Raw genomic sequence first — 23,116 nt, 5'->3', positions numbered from 1 at the left:
CAAGGTTTGCTCTAAACCCATACATCACTATCCTCATTATCAATCATCCTCATTATCAATCATCCATCATTATTAATATTATACTAGTTTTATTGTAGACATTTAACATTAACTCTAACATGTACAATATTAGCGATGAATTATTCAGTGTCTATTAATAACAGTGATACTATGAATAAGGTAATATATATTCTGTATATAAAGTACCAGCCAAAATACACACCTTCTCATTCAATATTTTTATATATTTTTTATTTTTCCTACATTGTAACTAAATGTAATGTTTCCAGCTGTTTTTAGCTTGTTGGCTGAGAAGGCAGCATGTGCTGCATTTACCTCATAACATTTGCTAAAGATTTACTTTTCAGCAACAACATTATGTCACATAAATATAAAAACTCCCCAAATAAACAAATTGTTACTCAAATCAAAACTTTTAATAACGTTTCCACATTTTATACAGTTTTTACCGATGTATGTTTGTCACAAGTTTGGACACACTGTCTCTTTGAATGTTTTATTTTTTCTCTACATAGTAAATGAATAGTGAAGTGATCTATTAGATTATAAAGGAACACATAAGGAATCATGTAGTAACTTAAAAACAGTGTTAAACAAACCTAAATACTCTGTGAAGTATTTAGGTGCTCGTATCTGGGGAGCTGTTAAATTGTGGTTTCTGAGTCTGGAAACTCTGATAAACTTATCCTGTCCTTTCCTGGAGTGGCCCTGATGAGTGCCAGTTTCACCATCATTATAACGCTTTTGATGTTTTTTGCAGTACTTTTTAAACTTTTTAAACTTCTAAAAATTCTTCTTTTCAGGATTGACTGACCTTCATTTCTTATTTTTTTCTTTATTTAGTTGAGTAGTTTTTTCTTCTCATAATCTGGATTAGAACATTACTCAAATATTCACTATTCACTGTATACCTGTAACTCTACCTCTTCACTACTTTACTTTAACTGATGCTCTCAAACTTTACATTAAGAGACAAGAAATTCAAGTAATTAACTCTTGATGAGTTCAGCACAGCTGTTAACTGAAAGCCTGAATTCCAGGAGACTCTATCTCATAAAACTGACTGAGAAAATCCAGCAGAGATGTTCAAAACTGATCATCTAAACAAGAGTTGCTTCCTTTCTGGTTTGTTTAACACTTTTTTATTTACTAGTTAGTATTAATCTACAATGAAGAACATTTTAATATGATGATAAAACACAGAATTTAAGGTTTGTCCAAATCATTGTCTATTGCACTATGTAGATAGATAGATAGATAGATAGATAGATAGATAGATAGATAGATAGATAGATAGATAGATAGATAGATAGATAGATAGATAGATAGATAGAGAGAGAGAGAAGAAATGAGACAAAGGGAGGAGAAATGAACAAAAATAAAGAGAGAAGAGAAGAGACAAGATGAGAAGAGAAAAGGAGAGACAAGGTGAGACAAGCAGAGGAGAAATGAAAAAGAGATGAGAGGAGAAAGGAAGAGACTAGATGAGAAGAAGAGCCGAAATGAAAAAAAGAGAAGAGAAAAGAAGAGACAAGATGATAAGAGAAAAGGAAAGACAAGATGAGACAAGGAGAGGAGAAATGGAAAAGAGAAGAGAGGAGAAAGGAAGAGACTAGAAGAGACAAGAATAGGAGAAATGAAAAAGAGGAGAGAAGAGGAAAGAAAAAAAGAGAAGGGAAAATGAGAGACGAGACGAGAAGAGAATTACTTTACCAATACTTATTCATTATCCACAATAAACAATTCAGTGTCTACTATAAATATGGAGTTACCACCATGAATTATTCTGTATTATTACAGTGTTATTCACTGTGAATTATAATACTATTTATTATTCAAATGATTCTTTAATTAATAAAATAACACAAGTTTATATTGCACAATATTCCGTACTAGATTTAAGATAATCTCAGTTTGTTTGATGCATTAAAAAAAAAGAATTATATATTTTAAATTATTAAATTATTATCCACAATCACATGGAGCTCCTGCGTGTTAACAGGAGTTAACTCCTACATGATTACTCATATGTAAATGATATTGGTAGAGATGAATAAGCTTTATTAATAAGGAGTTATGAATAGGTGCTAATAATAATAATAATATAGAGGTAATAATATGATCAGTGTTCCCCCTGCAGAGCGGCAGGGCTTTCAGGCTCCTCGCTTCTGGATTAAGAGCATTAAAACCACCCAAAGCCCCGACCCGAGCCCACCGGGGATTAACCCCGGAGAATGTGATCGACTCCCGCTAATCACCTCGTTAGCATTATTAACGAGGATAACGACATTAACCTCTGGGGGGCGTGGGCACGGCCGCACACTCCCGCCCACTGATACCATTCAGCACTGGGTGAATACATGTTCATGAGTGAGATTTCTGTAAAAACACACGACTCCTAAAAATCACAGAACTGCAACCTATAACAATATATATAAAAGATAGGGAAAATATGAGAGATAAAATAGAAAAAAGATTAGAAGAAAATAGCAAAAGTAGACAACGGAAAAAAGAGATGAGCTGAGGAGATGAGGGAGAAACGAAAAGATAGCAAAAGTGTGAAAAAAATAAGAAGAGACGATAAGAGTAAAAGAGATAAGGAGAACAGAAGAAAAGAGAAGAGAAGAACAGAGAAAAGAAATGAAGAGAAAGGGAGTCAACAGAAAAGACAGGATAAGGAGATGAGAAAAGATAACTGAGATGAGAAAAAAAGAGACAAGAGAAGAGAAAAGGACAGATGAAGTAACACCCAAGAGAAGAGAAATTAAAAAAGAGAAGAGAGGAGAAGGGAAGAGACAAGATGAGAAAAGGATAAATGAGATGAGGCAGGAAGTGAAGAAATGAAAAAGAGAAGAGAAGAGAAAAGAAGAAACAATATGAGAAAAGGAAAGATGGGATGAGACAAGGAGAGAATAAATAAAAAAGAGAAGAGAGAATGGAAGAAATAAGATGAGAAGAGGAGAGCAGAAATGAAAAAGAGAAGAGAAAGAAAGGCTATTAACAAGATAAGGAGACTAGCTGAGATGTAAAAAGAATAGAAGAGAATAGAAGGAAAAGATAAGATGAGAAGAGAAAAGGCGAGATGAGACAAGAGAATAGATAAAAAAAAGTGAAGAAAAAGAGGAGAAGTGAAGAGACAAGATTAGAAGAAAAAGGGAGAGACAAGATGAGACGAAGAGAAGAGAAGAGAAGAGAAGGTAAGAGATGAGATGAGATGAGACCAGGACTGGAGAAAGGAAAAAAAGAAGAGAGAATAGAAAGGAAGACAATATACGAGATAAGGAGACGAGCTGAGATGAGAAAATGAGAGACTAGACAAGACGAGAAGAGACGAGAGATGAGAAAGAGAAGGAAAAAGAGAGGAGGAGAAGAGACAAGATGAGAAGAAAAAGGGATAGAACAGATAAGACGAGGAGAGGAGAAATGAAAAAAAGAATAGAACGGAGGAGAAGAGGAGAGAAAGGAAGACAATAGACAAGACATTTAAGGAGACAAGCTGAGAAGAGCTGAGAAGAGAAGAAAAGAGAAGAGAAGAAACAATAAGAGAAGAGAAAGATAGACACAAAATGAGATGAGGAGTGGAAAAATAAAATCTAGAAATGAAGAGAAGAGACAAGATGAAGAGAAGAGAAGAGAAAAGTAGAGAATAGATGAGACGAGTAGAAGAGAAGAAAAGAGAAGAGAAGAGAAGAGAAGAGAGGTTAATAAGAACGAGTCTGGGAGTTTGAGCAGGTAGAACAGGAAGTGGAGTTGTTTATTTGTATTTGTGGGTTTTTCCAACATAAAGAGTTAAATCTCAGAATCCGGCGGATCGTCTGGCTGCAGATCGGACTGGAATCAGACGGATCCTCAGTATAAAAAGTCCTTGGGGATAATCAGGATTACGGACGGCCTTTGGGAGTCAGACTCAGCTCCTCAGACTTTAGTTGACTTTTGGGTGACGGAAGTCTTTCCCAGCGAACTTGGCTTTATCTCCCAACTGCTCCTCAATCCTGAGGAAGAACAATGAAAGAGATTAGATTTATTTTTATTCATATAATCATATTATATTTTTATATGACAAAACAGTAAAGCTTTACTTATACATGGACTTGCCAAAGGTCATGGGACAGTAGTATGTCCACTCATCATCAAATAAAGTGATGCAAAAATAGATAAAAGTTATCAAGAACAATAAATAACTATGTCTCCATGTCTATGTTACCTCCTGGCTCTCTCCCTTTATTACTCTGTAGGTAGAAGTATAGATACTAGATACTATTTACTTAAGTAAAATACTTCTGCAGTCGTTAAAGTATCAACTCAAGCTTTTTTCTCTCTAAGTAAAAGCGTTTGAAAAAAGTACTGGTTTCAAAACTACTTTTAAAGTATAAAAGTAAAAGTTATGTAAGCGGGAAAAAAAAAGCCATTAAGAACAAAAGCTTAGGCCACGCCCACAGAGTCCTATAGTGCACTATCACCCCCCCTCCCTCCCCCCCTTTCCCCAAAACACATTTTGTTAAAATATTAAAATTGTTAATGTTGATAATATAATTTGGGATTTTGCACTAGGCTGTTCTCTAGTGTTTTAGCTGCACATATGCTGGTAGTAAATGTATTTATTTTAGTAGTATGTAAATATATTAAAGAAGTTTAGTTGGACTGGAGTTTATCTGGATGGATCATATATGGATCATCTTCATACTAGGCTACATACATCTGCTGTTCTAGCTGGAGTGTGTGTGTGGGGGGGGGGATTGGGGGGGCGTGTGCAGGTGTGATGGATCACAGTATAAACCAATAGGGAGTCGGAATGGTATATGTTAATACTTCTCTACATCCAATCACAATCAGATTCACTCTATCTGGATGGAGAGATTTATCTGGAAAGGGGTTTTATTGAACCATGAGAAGCCGGAATGAAAACCAGCTGAAATGAGTAAATAGGAGTAAAGAGGATATTTTTATTAAAATGTAAGGAGAAGAAAGTTCACATAATTGTGTGAAAATGTAAAAAAAATACTCCAGTAAAGTAAAGATAACCTACATTTATACTTATGTAACATAACAAAGTATTTATAATGAGTTACTTTATACTTATTGCTGCCAAGCTAGAGTAACTGAGATAAAGGGTTAATTGGACACTGACCTCATCAGCTGGTTGTATTTGGCCAAACGCTCTGACCTACAGGGGGCGCCAGTCTTAATCTGCAGAGAGAACAGATAGATAAGAGCATTTTAGAGCGAGAGAGAGAGAGAGTAAGAGTAGTGAGGTAGAGAGAGAGAGAAAAAGCATAGAGAGAGTAAGACAAAGATTCAGACAGAAAGAGAAGTAATGAGGTAGAAAAAGAAAGAAAAAAAGAAGGAAAGAAAGAAAGCAAGAAAGAAAAGTAAGGTAGAGAGTGAGGTAGAGAGGTAGAAAGAGAGAAAAGGGAAAGAGAAAAAGGTAGAGAGGGACTCGTAGTAAGGTAGACATAGAGAGAAAGAGGTAGTAGTAGTAGAGTAGTAATGAGGTAGAGGGAGAGAAGTAAGAGATGTAGTGAAGAAGAGAGAAGTAGAGAAAGAGAGAAAGAGGAGTAGTGAGGTAGAAAAGAGAGTACCTGTCCTGTGCAGAGGCCGACCACCAGGTCAGCGATGAAAGTATCTTCTGTCTCTCCGGAGCGATGACTGACCATCACACCCCATCCATTCTTCTGGGCCAGCTTACACCTGCACACACACACACACACACACACACACACACCACTAAATCAACCTGTACACCTAATGATGGTGCTGTATGAAGGAACTGTATTAATAGGCCCTATCACAGAGCTGCATGAGGGAGCTGCATTCATAGAAAGTATAGTAGTCCTATAACTGATAGAGCTGATGTGTCTATAGATTCTATGATGCATTAGAGAGCTATATTTATAGTCCATATGATGGAGCTGCATTTGAGAGCCATATGATGAGGCTGAAAGAGGTGTGTGAGAAATCTGTATTTATAGGCCTAATCAAAGGGTTGCATGAGAGAGTTGTTTTCATAGGCCCTGTAACGGAGCTGCACGAGAAAAACTCTGTATGTAGAGGGAGCTGAATAAGCTGAATAAGCCCTACAACAGAGCTCCATGACAGAGCTGTTATGTGCAAAAGTCCTATAACAAAGCTGCACAAGAGAGCTGCTAATTGCCTGGGCTCTATTGCAGAGCTGCATGAGAGAGCTGCTATTTGCCTGGGCCCTATTACAGAGCTGCATGAGAGAGCTGCTATTTGCCTGGGCCCTATTGCAGAGCTGCAAGAGAGCTGCTATTTGCCTGGGCCCTATTACAGAGCTGCATGAGAGAGCTGCTATTTGCCTGGGCCCTATTACAGAGCTGCATGAGAGAGCTGCTATTTGCCTGGGCCCTATTACAGAGCTGCATAAGAGAGCTGCTATTTGCCTGGACCCTATTACAGAGCTGCATAAGAGAGCTGCTATTTGCCTGGGCCCTATTACAGAGCTGCATGAGAGAGCTGCTATTTGCCTGGGCCCTATTACAGAGCTGCATGAGAGAGCTACTATTTGCCTGGGCCCTATTACAGAGCTGCATGAGAGAGCTGCTATTTGCCTGGGTCCTATTACAGAGCTGCATAAGAGAGCTGCTATTTGCCTGGACCCTATTACAGAGCTGCATAAGAGAGCTGCTATTTGCCTGGGCCCTATTACAGAGCTGCATGAGAGAGCTGCTATTTGCCTGGGCCCTATTACAGAGCTGCATGAGAGAGCTACTATTTGCCTGGGCCCTATTACAGAGCTGCATGAGAGAGCTGCTATTTGCCTGGGCCCTATTATACAGCTGCATGAGAGAGCTGCTATTTGCTTGGGCCCTATTACAGAGCTGCATGAGAGAGCTGCTATTTGCCTGGGCCCTATTACAGAGCTGCATGAGAGAGCTGCTATTTGCCTGGGCCATATTACAGAGCTGCATAAGAGAGCTGCTATTTGCCTGGGCCCTATTACAGAGCTGCATAAGAGAGCTGCTATTTGCCTGGGCCCTATTACAGAGCTGCATAAGAGAGCTGCTATTTGCCTGGGCCCTATTACAGAGCTGCATGAGAGAGCTGCTATTTGCTTGGGCCCTATTACAGAGCTGCATGAGAGAGCTGCTATTTGCCTGGGCCCTATTACAGAGCTGGATAAGAGAGCTGCTATTTGCCTGGGCCCTATTACAGAGCTGCATAAGAGAGCTGCTATTTGCCTGGGCCCTATTGCAGAGCTGCATGAGAGAGCTGCTATTTGCCTGGGCCCTATTACAGAGCTGCATGAGAGAGCTGCTATTTGCCTGGGTCCTATTACAGAGCTGCATGAGAGAGCTGCTATTTGCCTGGGCCCTATTACAGAGCTGCATGAGAGAGCTGCTATTTGCCTGGGCCCTATTGCAGAGCTGCATGAGAGGGCTTGAGTACTCATAGGCCCTATTGCGGAGCTCCACAGGAGGGCAGTATGCTCACGCTTGAATGGACTCGGTGACGGAGCCGATCTGGTTGACTTTGAGCAGCAGGCAGTTGCAGGCCTTCTTCTCCACGGCCTGCTGGATGCGTTTGGGGTTGGTCACCGTCAGATCGTCACCTACAATCTGGATATCCACAGATCCGGTGAATTTCGTCCAGTTCTCCCAGTCGTCTTGGTCGAAGGGGTCCTCGATGGACTGGACTGAGTTAGAGAAAGAAGAGTGAAAGTGAAAGCATGTTTTTGGCATATTATGATGTCAAATGAAAAGAAAATTGTTTATAAAAGATTTGATCAGACGTACAGTATGTACTTGTGAGTACCTGGGTAGTTCTTGATGAAGCTCTTGTACAGATCTCCGAGCTGGTCTCCGGTGATGTGGCGTTTGGGGTCGTCGGGGGATTTGAAGTCCAGGTCGTATTTTCCACTCCTGAAGAATTCGGAGGCGGCCACGTCCATCCCGATGATGATTTTATCAGCGTAGCCGGCCTTCTCGATAGCTGACTTCAGCAGCTCCAGAGCTAGAAACACACTTTAAGTTACTAAATAGTTTTTATAGCAGCTTGGTACTGATAGACCCGTTGCAACAAGGCAAGCAAAACAATCAATTGCCTAGGCTAGGGCCTCGAGCTTTCCTAGTTATTAATTGTAGGGGTGTGACGAGACACTAATATCACGAGACGAGACGAGACACGATACTGGGTTCACGAGAATGAGACGAGATGAGATTTAAAAATAAAATTTTAAAGAAAACGTCAAAAATTAAAAATGGCTTGAAAACTAGAGTTTTATTTGACAAAATCACATAACGCAAACTTAACAGACTGGTTTCTCTCACACATTAATTCTATAAGAAATATAAATATAAATAAGAATAAAAAATTTAAAAAAGTTTCTAGGTCTTATATAGAGCAAACAATAAGTGCAAACCACAACCAGTCATATTAAGACTATGGTTTGTGTGTTTTTTCTCCTAAATCTCTTGTAATTTAACTATGTATAACCATAACCAGTCATATTAAGACTATGCTTGAAGTGAAACAGAGACAGAACATGTTTTTAAATACAGTACAGAGCTAAGGGATTAGTACAGCTCTCTATGAAACAGTCAGGTGTAGGATTTACTTACAGTATTTACTAGGGCTGTGATTCTTTGGGACAGTAAGAGCACTGTCGCGCGGAGCTCTTTAACTGTACCACGAAGCTCACATACTGTCTTTTACCCCGTGAGACAGGTTTAAGCTTGATGAGAAATTTTGTCACGTTTTAATCCACGAGATCTCTTCACATCCCTAATTAATTGCTCTACCCTCATCCTATTACTAAAAGGGTATTTGTGAAGCCGATTTTAGCTTTTCATATAGAAAAGTTAAGAATTTTAATCATTAGGGGCTATACTCTATTCGAACACTCGCTCACCCTCGTTGTTCTCCAGGATGTTGGGGGCGAAGCCGCCCTCATCTCCTACGTTGGTGGCATCCTTGCCGTATTTTCCCTTGATGACCCCCTTCAGATTGTGGTAAACCTCCGCCCCGATCCTCATCGCCTCGCGGAAGTTAGACGCCCCCACAGGCAGGATCATGAACTCCTGCATGGCCAACTTATTCCCAGCATGAGAACCACCATTAATCACGTTAAACGCCTGAAGAGGAGGACGAGAGAAAGAGAGAGGGAGAGAGAGAGAGAGAGAGAGAGAGAGAGAGAGAGAGAGAGAGAAGTTAGCTCTAATTAGGGCTGGGTATCATTTTTACATTTTCGATACGCTTACCGATACCCAAACAATACTTCTTTCAATACCTTTTTTCTAAATTGTACCTGTAAATTGTATTGCTTTGTGCATTTTAGTGTTAGGAGTTCTTTAAAAATATTAGTAAGTATTACATAGACAAAATGAAATTAAATAATATTAGTGGTGTCAATCACTTAAAAATAAAATATAAAAAGTGTACTGTGGTTTAGGTCAGACTAGAGCTTTTTACTGTATTATAATATTTCAGGAGAGAGAGAGACAGAGCAAGATAAAGAGAGAGACAGAGCGAGAGAAAGACAGAACGAGTGAGAGAGAGACAGTGCAAGAGAAAGACAGTGCAAGTGGGAGAAAGGGACAAACAGAGAGAGTGAAACAGAGACAGCGCGAGTGAGAGAAAGACGGAGCGAGTGAGAGAGAGACGGCGCGAGAGAAAGACAGTGCGAGTGGGAGAAAGGGACAAACAGAGAGAGTGAAAGAGAGACAGTGCGAGTGAGAGAGAGACAGACAGAACAAGAGAAAGAGAGACAGCGCGAGTGAGAGAGAGAGACAGAGCAAGATAAAGAGAGAGACAGAGCAAGATAAAGAGAGAGACAGAGCAAGATAAAGAGAGACTGAACAAGTGAGAGAGAGGGACAGGGAGAACAAGTGAGAGAGAGACAGCGCGAGTGAGCAAAAGACAGCGCGAGTGAGAGAGAGAGACAGCAAGATAAAGAGAGAGACAGAATGAGTGAGAGAGAGAGACAGTGAGAGAGAAAGACAGACAGAGCGAGTGAGCAAGAGACAGCGCGAGTGAGAGAGAGAGACAGAGCAAGATAAAGTGAGAGACAGTAAGTGAGAGAGAAGGACAGACAGAGCCCAGTCTGAGATTCGTTCTGGGTGCAACTGCTTATTTGATGATGAAATATATAATCAAACATAATTTAATTATAAAATAAATAAATGAATGAATAAATAATCAATACTCACAGGTACAGGAAGGATGACGTCTTTGTTTCCGGCGAGGTCGGCGATGTGACGGAACAGAGGAACACCTTTCTCAGCAGCTCCAGCCTTACACACCGCCAGCGACACACCCAGGATAGCATTAGCTCCAAACTTAGCTACAGAGAGATACACACACACACACACACACACACACACTCAGTCAGAGTGTCTACTAGGGGTGGGCGATATGGCTCTAAAATAATATCACAATATTTCAGGGTATTTTTGCGATAACTATATATTTGCTGATATAGGAAATAATATTGCAGAATATTTAGTGCATGCATATAAACTGCAAACTATTACAATTATACAATAAATACACCTAAAGCTTCACAGTAAATAATAGACTACTTTTAAGACAGAACAGCCCTATTATCACAATATGGATTTTTAATATCACGATATTTCTGTGTCACGATATATTGTATACGATATAATATTGCCCACCCCTAATGTCTACCTGTAATTGACTCTATATAACATTAGACATATTAGCTTACATTTGTTCTCAGTTCCGTCGAGCTCCAGCATGAGCTGGTCAATCTTCTCCTGGTCAACAACACTCAGCTTCTGATGGAGGACGAGAGAGATTGAAAGTAAAAAAAAGTCAAATTGAGAGTAAAAAGAACGAGAGACATTTAAAAGAACGAGAGACATTTAAAAGTAATGGAGAACAAATTCATTTATTAAAATTAACGCTACTAACTTTCTCCAGCAGCTTCGGGACGATGTCCTTGTTCACATGATCCACAGCTTTAGTCACACCTTCAACATAAAACACATAAAATCAGCCATAACATTAAAAACACTTAAAATAAAGTATTGTTTAATCCTAGTTACTTTTATTTCTTGCATTTTTATTAATTGTATTAAACCACTGATCATTAAGTACACCTATATTACAAGATTTTGTTTAGGAAAAATGAGGAAAAGTCACTTTAATGCAGAATTAAAGGTTACAGAATGTTCTTACTCTAATTTTACTGAAGTATATTTGATATTTCTGACTACATTATTGCATATAGAAACAATACATTTGTTAAATGATATGCCATAAAATAGAATTAACCCATAAGAGCCTAGACTTACACATATTTAAAAGGATTTATTCCATCATTTTCTATTCATTTTTAAATATCTAGTTGTGTCTCTAGTATGAATGAATGATAGTGAGCTGGTTTTTGTGAAGAAAGAAAAAGTGCTCCGGTGATCCGGTATAACACTGCTTTAGTCCGGTGGAGGAGTGGCGAGGAAACGCAGGATTTCCGGAGATCCTATGTTAACCTACAGAGAGTTACACATAGAAGTGGGTAGTCCAGGTCCAGAAAGTAAAAATCCACCCTGGGGTGGATTTGTACTTTTAACTAGTGTAAACAGAACTGTTCTAAACTGTTTTTACACCTACCTATCTCAATTGTACTTGGCTGGTGGTGTTTTTCCTCCATAGACTAATTCTAATCATTTGTTTCTTAGCTCTGAATTACTGGGTAAACTATATAAACACTGATGTGTTATTCGCACAAATAACACAGGAATGAACTGCATGCTGTTCCTACCGCTGTTATATTCATATTTCTGAATATTTTATTTTACTAGCTGCTACAGACAATGGAGGTTAAGGAAGAGTTTCATCATGTGCAGCATCATAAACACCTCAGAGAGACCTGCTGTATTTCACAAAGAACAAGAACAAAAGGATTTTAGCAGAAGGTGACCTTTAATTTTAAGATTATAGAATGTTTTACTGTCATTTTACTGAAGAATATTTGATATTTATCTCTCTCTCTGACTCTGTAACATATTTAGATGTGTACAAATACATTATTGCATATAGAAACAATACATTTCTTAAATTATATGCCATAAAATAGAATTATTTTAAGGTTACGTAAGTCCTGATGGAACACACATAACTGACACAACAACAATTTAATGACTTGTATTTTAAAACATTGTTCTATACATCATGTAAAATATATAATTAAAGCATTTAAAAATGATTAAATGATTAGAACAGAGCTGCAGAAGGTAAAATCCACTTTTAAAAGGAGCTAGATAAGTTTTATCTCCAGCTCTAACCCTAAATCACTCATATATTCTATATAATTAAGCTCAGATTAGTAAATCAGGGTGTGTTCAAGGTGATGTGCAGTAAATGTGTTACTTTTTTTGCCTCACATAGTTTTGCTTTGAATTTAGGCCAAAAAAAGGTTCAAATTTGATCTACAAACTGCAAACAGCAATCAGAACTTCTTACGTCTTTCTGTTAACGATGGTTTTCTTCTTGCACTTCTTTCACTCTTCCATAAAGGCCAGATTTGTGGAGTGCACAATTTATAGATTAATGTAGACAGATTCCCCTAATCCACCTGAGCTGAGGATCTCTGCAGCTCCTCCAGAGTGACCATGGGTCTCTCGGCTGCTGCTTCTTTAAAGTGTTTAATTGAATAGTTAAATGATTGGAACAGAGCTGTAGAAGCTAAAATCCACTTTTAGTAGGAGAGTTTAGTTTTATCTCCAGCTCTAACCCTAAATCACTCATATATTCTGTATAATTAACCTCAGATTAATATAAACACACAGATTTTCAAACTGTTTTGTAGTGATGCTCTCGTGATGTTCAGTATGTGTCACTTAGGAACTTAATTTATGAGCTAAAGTAAAAAAAAAGAGCTGTAATTAACTTTACACAGCTTTTAATGGGTTTTAATGGGTTCTTTTGGGTTAAGAAGCTGCACAAAAGCATATAGAGAGAGAGGCAGCGGATAAATGAGCTGTTAATGAGCTGGTGGGCTGAATCAGGTGTGTGTTGGTGTGAAGAATAGCTGGAAAAGTGTGTGTGTGGAGCTGCAGGAAGGCTGGGGGTCCGCACAGCTGGAGCCGGGCTAATGAACATTATAAAAGAGTAAATGGTAAATGGGGTCGTTGTTTGTGTGAATGATGATAAAAGGCGGTCAACAAACATGGGTTTTAAATATAATTATACTAATTATACTATATATACTAATTATAACTGTATATAAATAGAATTTATTCCAGATTTATTCCAGACCACTATAAATAACAACAAGCTTCGCCCATTTCCTTCACTAATTATGACCTATCAGGTGTTAAAACCAGTTTTTGAGCTCAAACTGAGCTTTCTTACTGGATATAGAGCATCTGTGAACACACATTTTCATGTCTTGCTACAGTGCCTTGCAAAAGTATTCGGCCCCTTGAACTTTTTAATAAGCTTCTTGTGCACTTTTTAAGTTAGTAATGCCTTGTTTTAAAATGTCAGGGCTCTCTGGATTCTACCAATGAGGTGTGGAGATACTTTGAGCCTAAATAACGGTGTAAAAAGCGATTTATTGGGGCAAAATATGCTCTTAATCGCCCGTTGTACAGAGGGCTGGGCAAAAAGCACAAAATTGCTGGTTGTCAGAAAGCTGTAGGAGAGTGGAGGTGTGCTATTCAACAAAGGTAAGAACTGTTTTACTACAACAAAAGTTCATTTTACACCAGAGGTCTCCTTTAAGTCCTCTAAAGGTAATTGATTGCACTGATTTATTTTATTTGGGGGGTTCAGAGTTAAAAATGTATTATGCTAATTTATTTTATATATTTGATTAAACATTTAAAGACCATGTATCATTTTCATTTTAATTTACAGTTATTTGATACCTTATGTTGATTTATCAATTAAAATCTCAATAAAAGACATTTTAGTTTGTGTTTGTAAGGAGACAAAATGTGCAAAAATTTCAGAGGGTATGATTACTTTGCAGACTATTGTACAGGTCCTGTATGTCTGTGTGCAGGTGTCTCACCTTTGCCCAGGTAACGGGTCTTATCACCATCTCTCAGCTCCAGAGCTTCATGAACTCCTGTGGAGGCACCGCTGGGGACTGCAGCCCTGAAACGACCTAAAAAAGAGAGATAATAATCATTAAACTCATCATAAAAAATAGTTAAACCAAGAAGAACTTGAGTCATACCGATTGGCATAGGAAATATCATAAAAAGGTGGATATGTCCCCCATTGAATGATACTGCAGAAAAAGCAGAAACTGTTTTAAAGTAAACTTTTATTTTGAAAGCGTGCCAAAATCTGCCACGGGAGCGTGTTTCTAAGTAAAGTTTAGCTACAGTAATTAGCTTTTATCGCGACAACAGTGCATGCATGCTGCCGAGAGGGGGTGCTTTTTATGGCGGGGTCCAGATTTAGGCACTACTATGGCACTGAATTCAGCACCCCCACCAGGAAAAGCACTCTCTCTCGGGAGAGGCTGCAGGTGATGTTTTTTTTTCCCTTATTTCTTACGAGTCAGCGTAGCTTAGAACAGCATCTTGGGTTTTTCCATTTTCTAAGTACACTTAAAGCCTAGAATACTTGGATGTACCTAAGGCCAGAAAGGCAGAGAAGAAGAATGGTGAGAACAGTCAAGGACAATCCACAGACCACCTCCAAAGAGCTGCAGCATCATCTTGCTGCAGATGGAGTCACTGTGCATCGCTCAACAATACAGCACACTTTACACAAGGAGAAGCTGTATGGGAGAGTGATGAGAAAGAAGCCATTTCTGCAAACACGCCACAAACAAAACGAGCAGGCAAAAGCATACCTCAGGCGACTCTGTTTGTGGCGTGCTTGCAGAAATGGCTTCTTTCACATCTCTTTCCCATACAGCTTCTCCTTGTCCCATACTCCTTCTTCTCTGCCTTTCTGATATTTTTCTTGTTCTGCCACTTCTGGGCTTAACAAGAACTGTCCCTGTGCTCTTCCATTTCCTTACTATGTTCCTCACAGTGGAAACTGACAGGTTAAATCTCTGAGTCAACTTTTTGTATCCTTCCCCTGAACAACTATGTTGAACAATCTTTGTTTTTAGATCATTTGAGAGTTGTTTTGATGAGCCCATGATGCCACTCTTCAGAGGAGATTCAAATAGCAGAACAACTTGCAATTGGCCACCTTAAATACCTTTTCTCATGATTGGATACACCTGGCTATGAAGTTCAAAGCTCAATGAGGTTAACAAACCAATTTTGTGCTTCAGTAAGTCAGTAAAAAGTAGTTAGGAGTATTCAAATCAATAAAATGATAAGGATGCTTTTGCACCGGTCAAATTTTGGTTTAATGCATATTGCACATTTTCTGTTAGTACAATAAACCTCATTTAAATCCTGAAATATTACTGTGTCCATCAGTTATTAGATATATCAAACTGAAATGGCTGTTGCAAACACCCAAATATTTACAACTAAAAATGATTAAGATTAATAGGGGGGCCCAAACTTTTTCACATGACTGTACTTCGTGTGTATAATGTGTGTATTATGTGTGTGTATGTGTGACCTTTCTCTGTGTGAAGGTCGACCTCCACGGTGGGGTTTCCTCTGGAGTCGAGGATCTCGCGAGCGTAGATCTTAAGGATGGACATCCTTCCTGCAGAGAGCGCTAGAGAGAGGGAAAAGCGCATTATAGAACATATTTACTGTTAACAGATGATGAAGCTTTATTAAAACACACAGACACACACATTTATTCAAATGACTACTGCTTTATTTACATGTTTTACTATTATCAACAGCTTAACAGCTTAAAATACTATAGATTTGTATAGCACAGTAAATATATAAGTCTCAGATCTGTTGCTGTGTTTGACCTGAGCTGGTGAGTCTCTGCAGGGCAGCAGCCGAGCTCCTCATATTACTGCCAGCCTGCGTCCTTCACACTAATGCCCACAGCAGACAGAGGTGCCAGTCAGGCTTAGAGGGGAGGGACCTGTGAGCTGATTGGTCTACAGGAGCACAATAGCATCTATGTCTCAGCCCTCAGCCAATAGGAAGAGGAACTGGGCGGAATGAGGAAGTGTGCTGTGATTGGCAGAGGCAGGGTGGGTATAAATAGCCGTGGCACAGGCGGTATGCAGGCACTGTGAGATTGTTTAAATCTCTACTGTAACTCCAGCTGGACTTTTACTCCATTAGCATTAGAGTTATTCCTCTATTTATTTGTGATTAAACAGTATAAACAGAGGAGTGCAGAGAACATTAAACCCATACGGTGATGGAAAAAAATGAGAAAATGCTGTTTTCTGTCTGTAATCCACAGAAAAGATACTTTTTTTAATATTCTACTGTAAAATCTTTATAGCAAATAAAGCCAATTAACTAAAATTATTTAAGGGTTATAAGCCTGTGTGTAATATTTTATACTTCATCTACACTAAATCACATTAAACTAGTAAAAAACGATTATAATAGTTTTTTTTCCAGTGTTTTTTCAGTGGGCGGGGCCAAGCTACTGTTTAATCAGTTTATACACTTGCTCATTGGCCGGATCCTGGCCTATTCTGATGAACAACAAACAGCTGTCAAATAGTGTTAATAGTGTTATATATGTGCAACTAAACATAAAGAAAATACATGATGTCCATTGTAATGTATGCAGGGTCTGACAGGGTTAAAACAGCACAAAAAATATACATATACTATTTGAAGGTGAATTCCACAGATTTTTATAATTATCTCAAATATAGATGTTGTATTTTGTCACTGTTCAATAATACTAATAAAATGTTTCCAAATCTTCAAAACAGCAACGTTACAGTAGAGATAAAAAACCTTTTCTAATCTTTTAGTGGAAGTCAATGTAAAAAGAGTTTATTTCAGGTAATTTTAAAGTATTTCTATTGGCCAATTCATCAAGAAATTTTGGCACAGTGTAAAGGAGAGTTTGTCTGTTCAAATTATATTGTAAATCAAAAATCGGCAAATTAAATGTATGTATCTTTACATTCAGCCCACTTCAGTTTCTGAATCAGTTTCTCTGATTTTGCTATTTATAGGTTTATGTTTGAGTAAAATGAACATTGTTGTTTTATTCTATAAACTACAGACAACATTTCTCCCAAATTCCAAATAAAAATATTCTCATTTAGAGCATTTATTTACAGAAAATGAGAAATGACTGAAATAACAAAAAAGATGCAGAGCTTTCAGACCTCAAATAATGCAAAAAAAAAAAAAAACAGTTCATATTCATAAAGAGTTTTTTAGAGTTCAGAAATCAATATTTGTTGGAATAACCCTGGTTTTTAATCTCAGTTTTAATTTCATGCATCTTGGCATCATATTCTCCTCCACCAGTCTTACACACTGCTTTTGGATAACTTTATGTATTCACTGCTTGTGCAAAATTTAATTCAAGCAGTTAAATGTTCTATAATCAGGGACAGATCTGGAGATGCAGATGGACATGGTTTAGTATCTGCAGTGACTCAGCAGCAGGGTGTGGACAAGCATTGTCCTGCTAGAATAGTGTACTGTATTGAAGATCAAAGGCGTCATATAAAATAGCACATCTTCTGGACGTGTGATGTGCAACAACAAACCATTTATTGCCTTTACACAGGTTTAATGGTCCTTATTGGTTGACTCCACATTTATCTAGCATTAATAAGGGCAGTTATCATAATTGTCTGCATGCATGTAGTCCTCAACGTGCAGCCGTCTGCCAATGGTGCTGGCACTAACAAGATGACTCACAGAGGGCATCACTGCTCAATGAATGTCTGCAGTTGCTGCAATTGTGGCTACTGGGCTCTCTTTACATGGTTCATGGTTAGTGTAGATCTCCCAGATCCTTCATGTCAGTAGTGTATTTTATTTTCAATCCACTGCTATCAAAAGTATGCTATATAAATATCGACACAACCAGTATAGCACAAATTACATCAATAAGACCAACCTGCCTTCTGATGCTCAACTACCCACCAAGTTTCATTCCTGTGGGTTGATTCCTTCTTGGTTCTGTCTGAAGACCTAAACTGGTTTCCTTCTGTCTCTGTTAAGTACTCAGAATAAAGTCCTTGACATTTAATGTCTCTCTAAGGAGGACTACAAATAGCACAGCAGGAGGACACAGCATGGACAGGGGATTATCTACAATATATCTGCCTATTAAAGCCCCTCTATAGAGTACATAATTATCACCCATAGAGAATAATTCTGTTATTCTGTGGCCAAAAACACTAAAATGTCCAAAAATATGGAGACAGATTGTCTGTAATGAGATTTTTCAGCTGCTCATTAAATCTCATTAAGTATCATATTTTTAAAAACAAAAGCACAGACCAGAAGAACCAATAGAATTCAATACTCAGGACCATAAAAATAAATAAAAAACGTAAGCTCTGACTTTGGCGCATTCATATCTTAACAGTGTGACAGTTTTGCAGAGAAAACTGACCTGCTTGTTCACATGTTGGCGTTACAAAAGCGTTCCCTGCGTCGTCCAATGAAATCGTTTTAACAAATGTGTCTAGTAATGTCTAGTAAGCCGCCTGGAGGCTAACAAAAGCAAACTTTTCCATTTAAATATTTTATTTTTAAATTTTTATTTATATTTATATTATTTAATTATAATTATATTTTCAAAACCCAGGGATCCCCGTGGTCCAGCGGTTTAAAGCGCTGCCCCTATGAGATCGATAGTTCGAATCCCGGTCATGCAGCTTGCCATTAGCTGCCGGAGCCCCGAGAGAGCACAGTTGTCCTTGCTCTCGCTGGGTGGGTACAGTAGATGGCACTCTCTCTTTCTCCTCATCACTCCTAGGGTGATGTGGATCAGAACAAGGCTGCGTCTGTGAGCTGCTGTATCAGAACCGAGTCGCTGTGCTTTCCTCCAAGTGTTAGCGCTGTGATGCTACTCGGCAATGCTACAGCATCAGCAGCAGCTGAAAAAGAGGCGGAGTCTGACTTTACATGTATCGGAGGAGGCGTGTGGTGGTCTTCACCCTCCTGGTTTTTGGGCATCACTAGTGATAGGGGAAGCCCTAATGAGTGGTTTGGGGAGAAAAAAATTGAAATAAAATAAAACCAAAGACCCCAACTATTTCTGCAGTCTTTCTCTATGCTGTATAATTCTGATCAGAGTCCCTGTAAATCAGCAGGGATTGATCATAAAGGACAGGAAAGCCTGAAACTGTGGGGCACACACAGCACTCCTGCATGGCTAATATAGGAGGTTGTCTCTGACTGTTACTGTTGTCAGGGTTTTATTCAGTCATTGGCGTGTGTTTCACGCTGACAAGATAGAAACATGCCAGATATTTACCTGAACAAACCTGAACACACTTCCAGACCACCACACTCATCGTAGATTTATCCCTAAACCCAAATACTATTTCAGACTTCCTAAGTCTCCCGGACATTGCGGAAGTCTACAGCATATCAACATCTGCTCCCTGATGCCTGGAAGTCACATAAAATCTCCCAGAATCTGAAACGAGTGGCCCAAGAGTGAACACAAACGTGCATGCAGACAATACAGACTTTTTTCCCCAATCGCTTGTGTGAAGTGCATGCAAAAACAGAGAGGGTTCTGATTGGCCTGTTCTCTGCAATGAGTTTGAGTCAGCCAATCATTTTTAAGTCTGGGTAGGCAGTGTTTTTTTTTCTCATCTAGACGGGATGCGTTCAGGAGCATCATGGCTCCCATTAAAACTCATTTCACCTCTCACTACTCTAAAGTATATCCATGCCTGGTAAAGGTAAAATTAAAAACAAAAAAAGTATTGCGCTCTGTACAGTTTGTAATAGTGATTTTAGCACCATAACTTTTTTTTAACAGTAACTTCTGCAGGACAAGCTTCCTGTTAAACATGTGTGCTGTGCTTTTTTGTTTCTACCCAGCATTTTTCAGCAGGATGGCTGACTGTTGACAGGGTTGTCAGGGTTTTAATCAGTCACTGGTACAGCTGTATTTCCCTTCGCCAATTGCCCCAATCAGCCAATCAATCTTAAGTGTGGACTGGCAGTGGTTTTTTTTTTCCTCCTGGATGGGATGCGTTCAGGAGCATCATGGCTCCCATCAAAACTCATTTCACCTCAGACTGCTCTAAAGTATATCCATGTCTGGTAAAAGTAAAAAACAGTTTGTAATAGTGATTTTAGCATTGTAACGTTTTTTTCATTACTAACTTCTGCAGGGCAAGCTTCCTGTTAAACATGAGTTCTGTCAACCTATGAGTGTAGAGCTACAGGATCTACAGGCCCAGCTGTAGCAACATCTGTAGATAAATGTTCTGCAGGATCCATACAGAACCTGTACAGCAGTGCAGTAAGTGGGCAGAACTGACTGAACCCCGACCGTGAAAGCAATACTGTACCCGTCTTCTAATGCACTGCCTACCGGCCTACTGCCAACACACACACACACTCACTCACTCACACACACACACACTCACACACACACCTCAGCTCAGGCTCCCTCTAACCCATATTTATACACATCTCTGATAACCCACCCCTGCCAAGAAGCTTCACATGCTCACGAACACACTCCAATATTACTGTATCTCTAATACACACATACATACACTTTACACGTATCTAATACACACTCTAAACGGTAAAACATAAATGACCTAAACACTTGGTTCTAATGAAAATAACAATAAAAGGACCATTTAACTATTTAAACATTTAAATTATGTTTTATTGACTTAAATGATTATTTGAAATTCTATGTACTAGTAGATGTTAGCATATAAAATAGTTTCAATATTGATTGAAAAAACGCTAATTAATTATATACTGTATACAGTATACATCTCTTTTGATTACAGACTTACTAAACCCTGAACTGAGTTAAACCCTAAGTTAAAATAAAGGCTGCAACTTTCAATTTATGCTGTGATATTAATAAATACAGTCATTTTTATCATATTTTGCCTAAAGTCATAATCTAGCATGTCAATATATTAATAATGCATGGCATTTTTCAAAGACTAAAGTGAAATACATGATATTGGACAGATATAATGTCATAAAACATATAGGCTCTAGAAATTGAGAACATGTACATTTTGAGCATATGCACACTAATAATGCAATACCTATGCTGAAACTATCTATTGTGCATTCCTAACTGAAAAGAAAAGCCACCCTCAAGAAATACAGGGTGAAAAACCTGTTTTCAGTGCTATACAGTATGGAACCCAATCGATTACAGTATAGAGTCAGTCACCAAATAGACAGAAATGGACTAAAACTGTTCCATTATTGAGTTAAATAACCATTTCTATGCTATACAGTCATTTTGAATAGAGTGCAGAGTCTATAGGTTGACCTGAGAGGGTTAAATTACAAGAAAATAACTTTAATTTAATCAATTTAATTCTAGCACTACAAATCATACATATATATTAATATTACAAATATCATTATACACAATATGAATCTGTTCTTCATGTTGTATCAGAATTGTATGATGAATGGACCAATAGAAATTCTCCAAAATACTTTGTCTTTCATTGCAATTTAGAATTGACATTTCCTGACAAAAACTAATATATATCAACATATATCTCCAAAATGGCAACTTTACAGGAGAGAGAGAAAAAAACAATGTAAAACAAGTCAATTTCAGGTAATTTTGGTGAATTTCTATTGGCCTATTCAACCAAAAATGTCGACACAATGTAAGTAGTAAAAAAATTATGTAGTAAACTAAAAACAGACAAAAAGGAAGATACTTGTTTTTCACTGGACAGCAACGATATATGCATATACACTATATTTCTTGCATTCCTATTTATTGCACAAATTGCTAATTTTACACACACTTCTAAATGCTTTACATGATTTACATCACCTTGTACTTGTACTGAGCAACGACAAAGGAAGAAAATATACACATTTTATCTATGTAATTATTATACAGCCCTGGACAAAAATGAGACAACTTTAAAACTTTGATTTTTTTGAAAATTTAAAATATAATGGAATATAATCAAGAGGAAGATGAATGATCACAACCATCAAACCACCAAACTGAACTGCTTGATGTTTTGCACCAGGAGTAAAGCAGCATAAAGTTATCCAAAAGCAGTGTGTAAGACTGGTGGAGGAGAACATGATGCCAAGATGCATGAAAAAAAACTGTGATTAAAAAAACAGGGTTATTCCACCAAATATTGATTATTTCTGAACTCTTAAAACTTTATGAATATGAACTTGTTTTCTTTGCATTATTTGAGGTCTGAAAGCTCTGCATCTTTTTTGTTATTTCAGTCATTTCTCATTTTCTGTAAATAAATGCTCTAAATGAGAATATTTTTATTTGTAATTTGGGAGAAATGTTGTCTGTAGTTTATAGAATAAAACAACAATGTTCATTTTACTCAAACATAAACCTATAAATAGCAAAATCAGACAAACTGATTCAGAGCTGAATGTATTTCTTGTATTCCTATTTATTGCACAAATTGTACTTGTAGTGAGCATCGACAAAGTAAAAAAGAAACTCTCATTTATCTATGTAATTAAATAATTATTAAATGTACCCACATAAAAACCAAACAAACTATTTTACTCAATGAACTATAACATTCAAAAATATAATAATCATGATAAACCTATATTTAAACAGCATTACGGAAATTCTGCATTTTATGTTATTCACTTTCTTCAAATCACTTAATGTTTCTTCATGATTTAAGACATAAAATCATTTAAAAGATTAAAAGCAACAAACCAAGCCAATCAGCAATATAGTTTAATATCTCTTTCTGCAACTAAAATCAATATAAAATCAATATAAATGCTTAAAAATAAGTCCTGCATGCAGAAATCCCCACACTGCTGTAATATAACATACAGATTTACAGTACATAGATTTACTACACAGAGAACCTTCTATATCTGTACACTATACCTGCTTCAGAGCATTATAAACACCTGTAAACTGCAGTAAATGAGAAATCCAGGTAAACACACTCACCTGAGTGCGTGTGTGCTGTGTGTGTGTGGGTGTCTAGCCCGTGCCTGTCCGAGGGGTCCGGCTGAGTGCGGCTCGGCCCCCCTGGCCTCCTATTTTAAGACGCTCCCTAATGTCAGCCATCCAAAATGGATAT

The 23,116-nt window shown here is 37.9% G+C and overlaps 1 protein-coding gene across 1 annotated transcript; it reads right to left on the bottom strand.

The window, feature by feature from the left end:
* Positions 1 to 3,754: 3,754 nt before the first annotated feature.
* LOC103046207 (beta-enolase) lies at positions 3,755 to 23,100 on the bottom strand. The gene is made up of 12 exons (XM_022666386.2): positions 22,984 to 23,100; positions 15,550 to 15,651; positions 14,021 to 14,116; positions 10,915 to 10,973; positions 10,709 to 10,778; positions 10,188 to 10,321; positions 8,891 to 9,113; positions 7,795 to 7,992; positions 7,474 to 7,675; positions 5,601 to 5,709; positions 5,150 to 5,208; positions 3,755 to 4,013 (listed from the first exon to the last, which is right to left on the bottom strand). Exons 2-12 carry the CDS (start codon positions 15,632 to 15,634, stop codon positions 3,944 to 3,946), a joined length of 1,305 nt encoding a protein of 434 aa, XP_022522107.1. The 5' UTR covers positions 15,635 to 15,651; positions 22,984 to 23,100; the 3' UTR covers positions 3,755 to 3,943.
* Positions 23,101 to 23,116: the final 16 nt, after the last annotated feature.

This window comes from Astyanax mexicanus, chromosome 1, assembly GCF_023375975.1.
Source record: "Astyanax mexicanus isolate ESR-SI-001 chromosome 1, AstMex3_surface, whole genome shotgun sequence".
In the NCBI taxonomy this organism is placed as follows: Eukaryota; Metazoa; Chordata; class Actinopteri; order Characiformes; family Acestrorhamphidae; genus Astyanax; species Astyanax mexicanus.
Note: the sequence above shows the minus strand (reverse complement) of the source record. Positions and strands in the feature narration are given on the sequence as shown.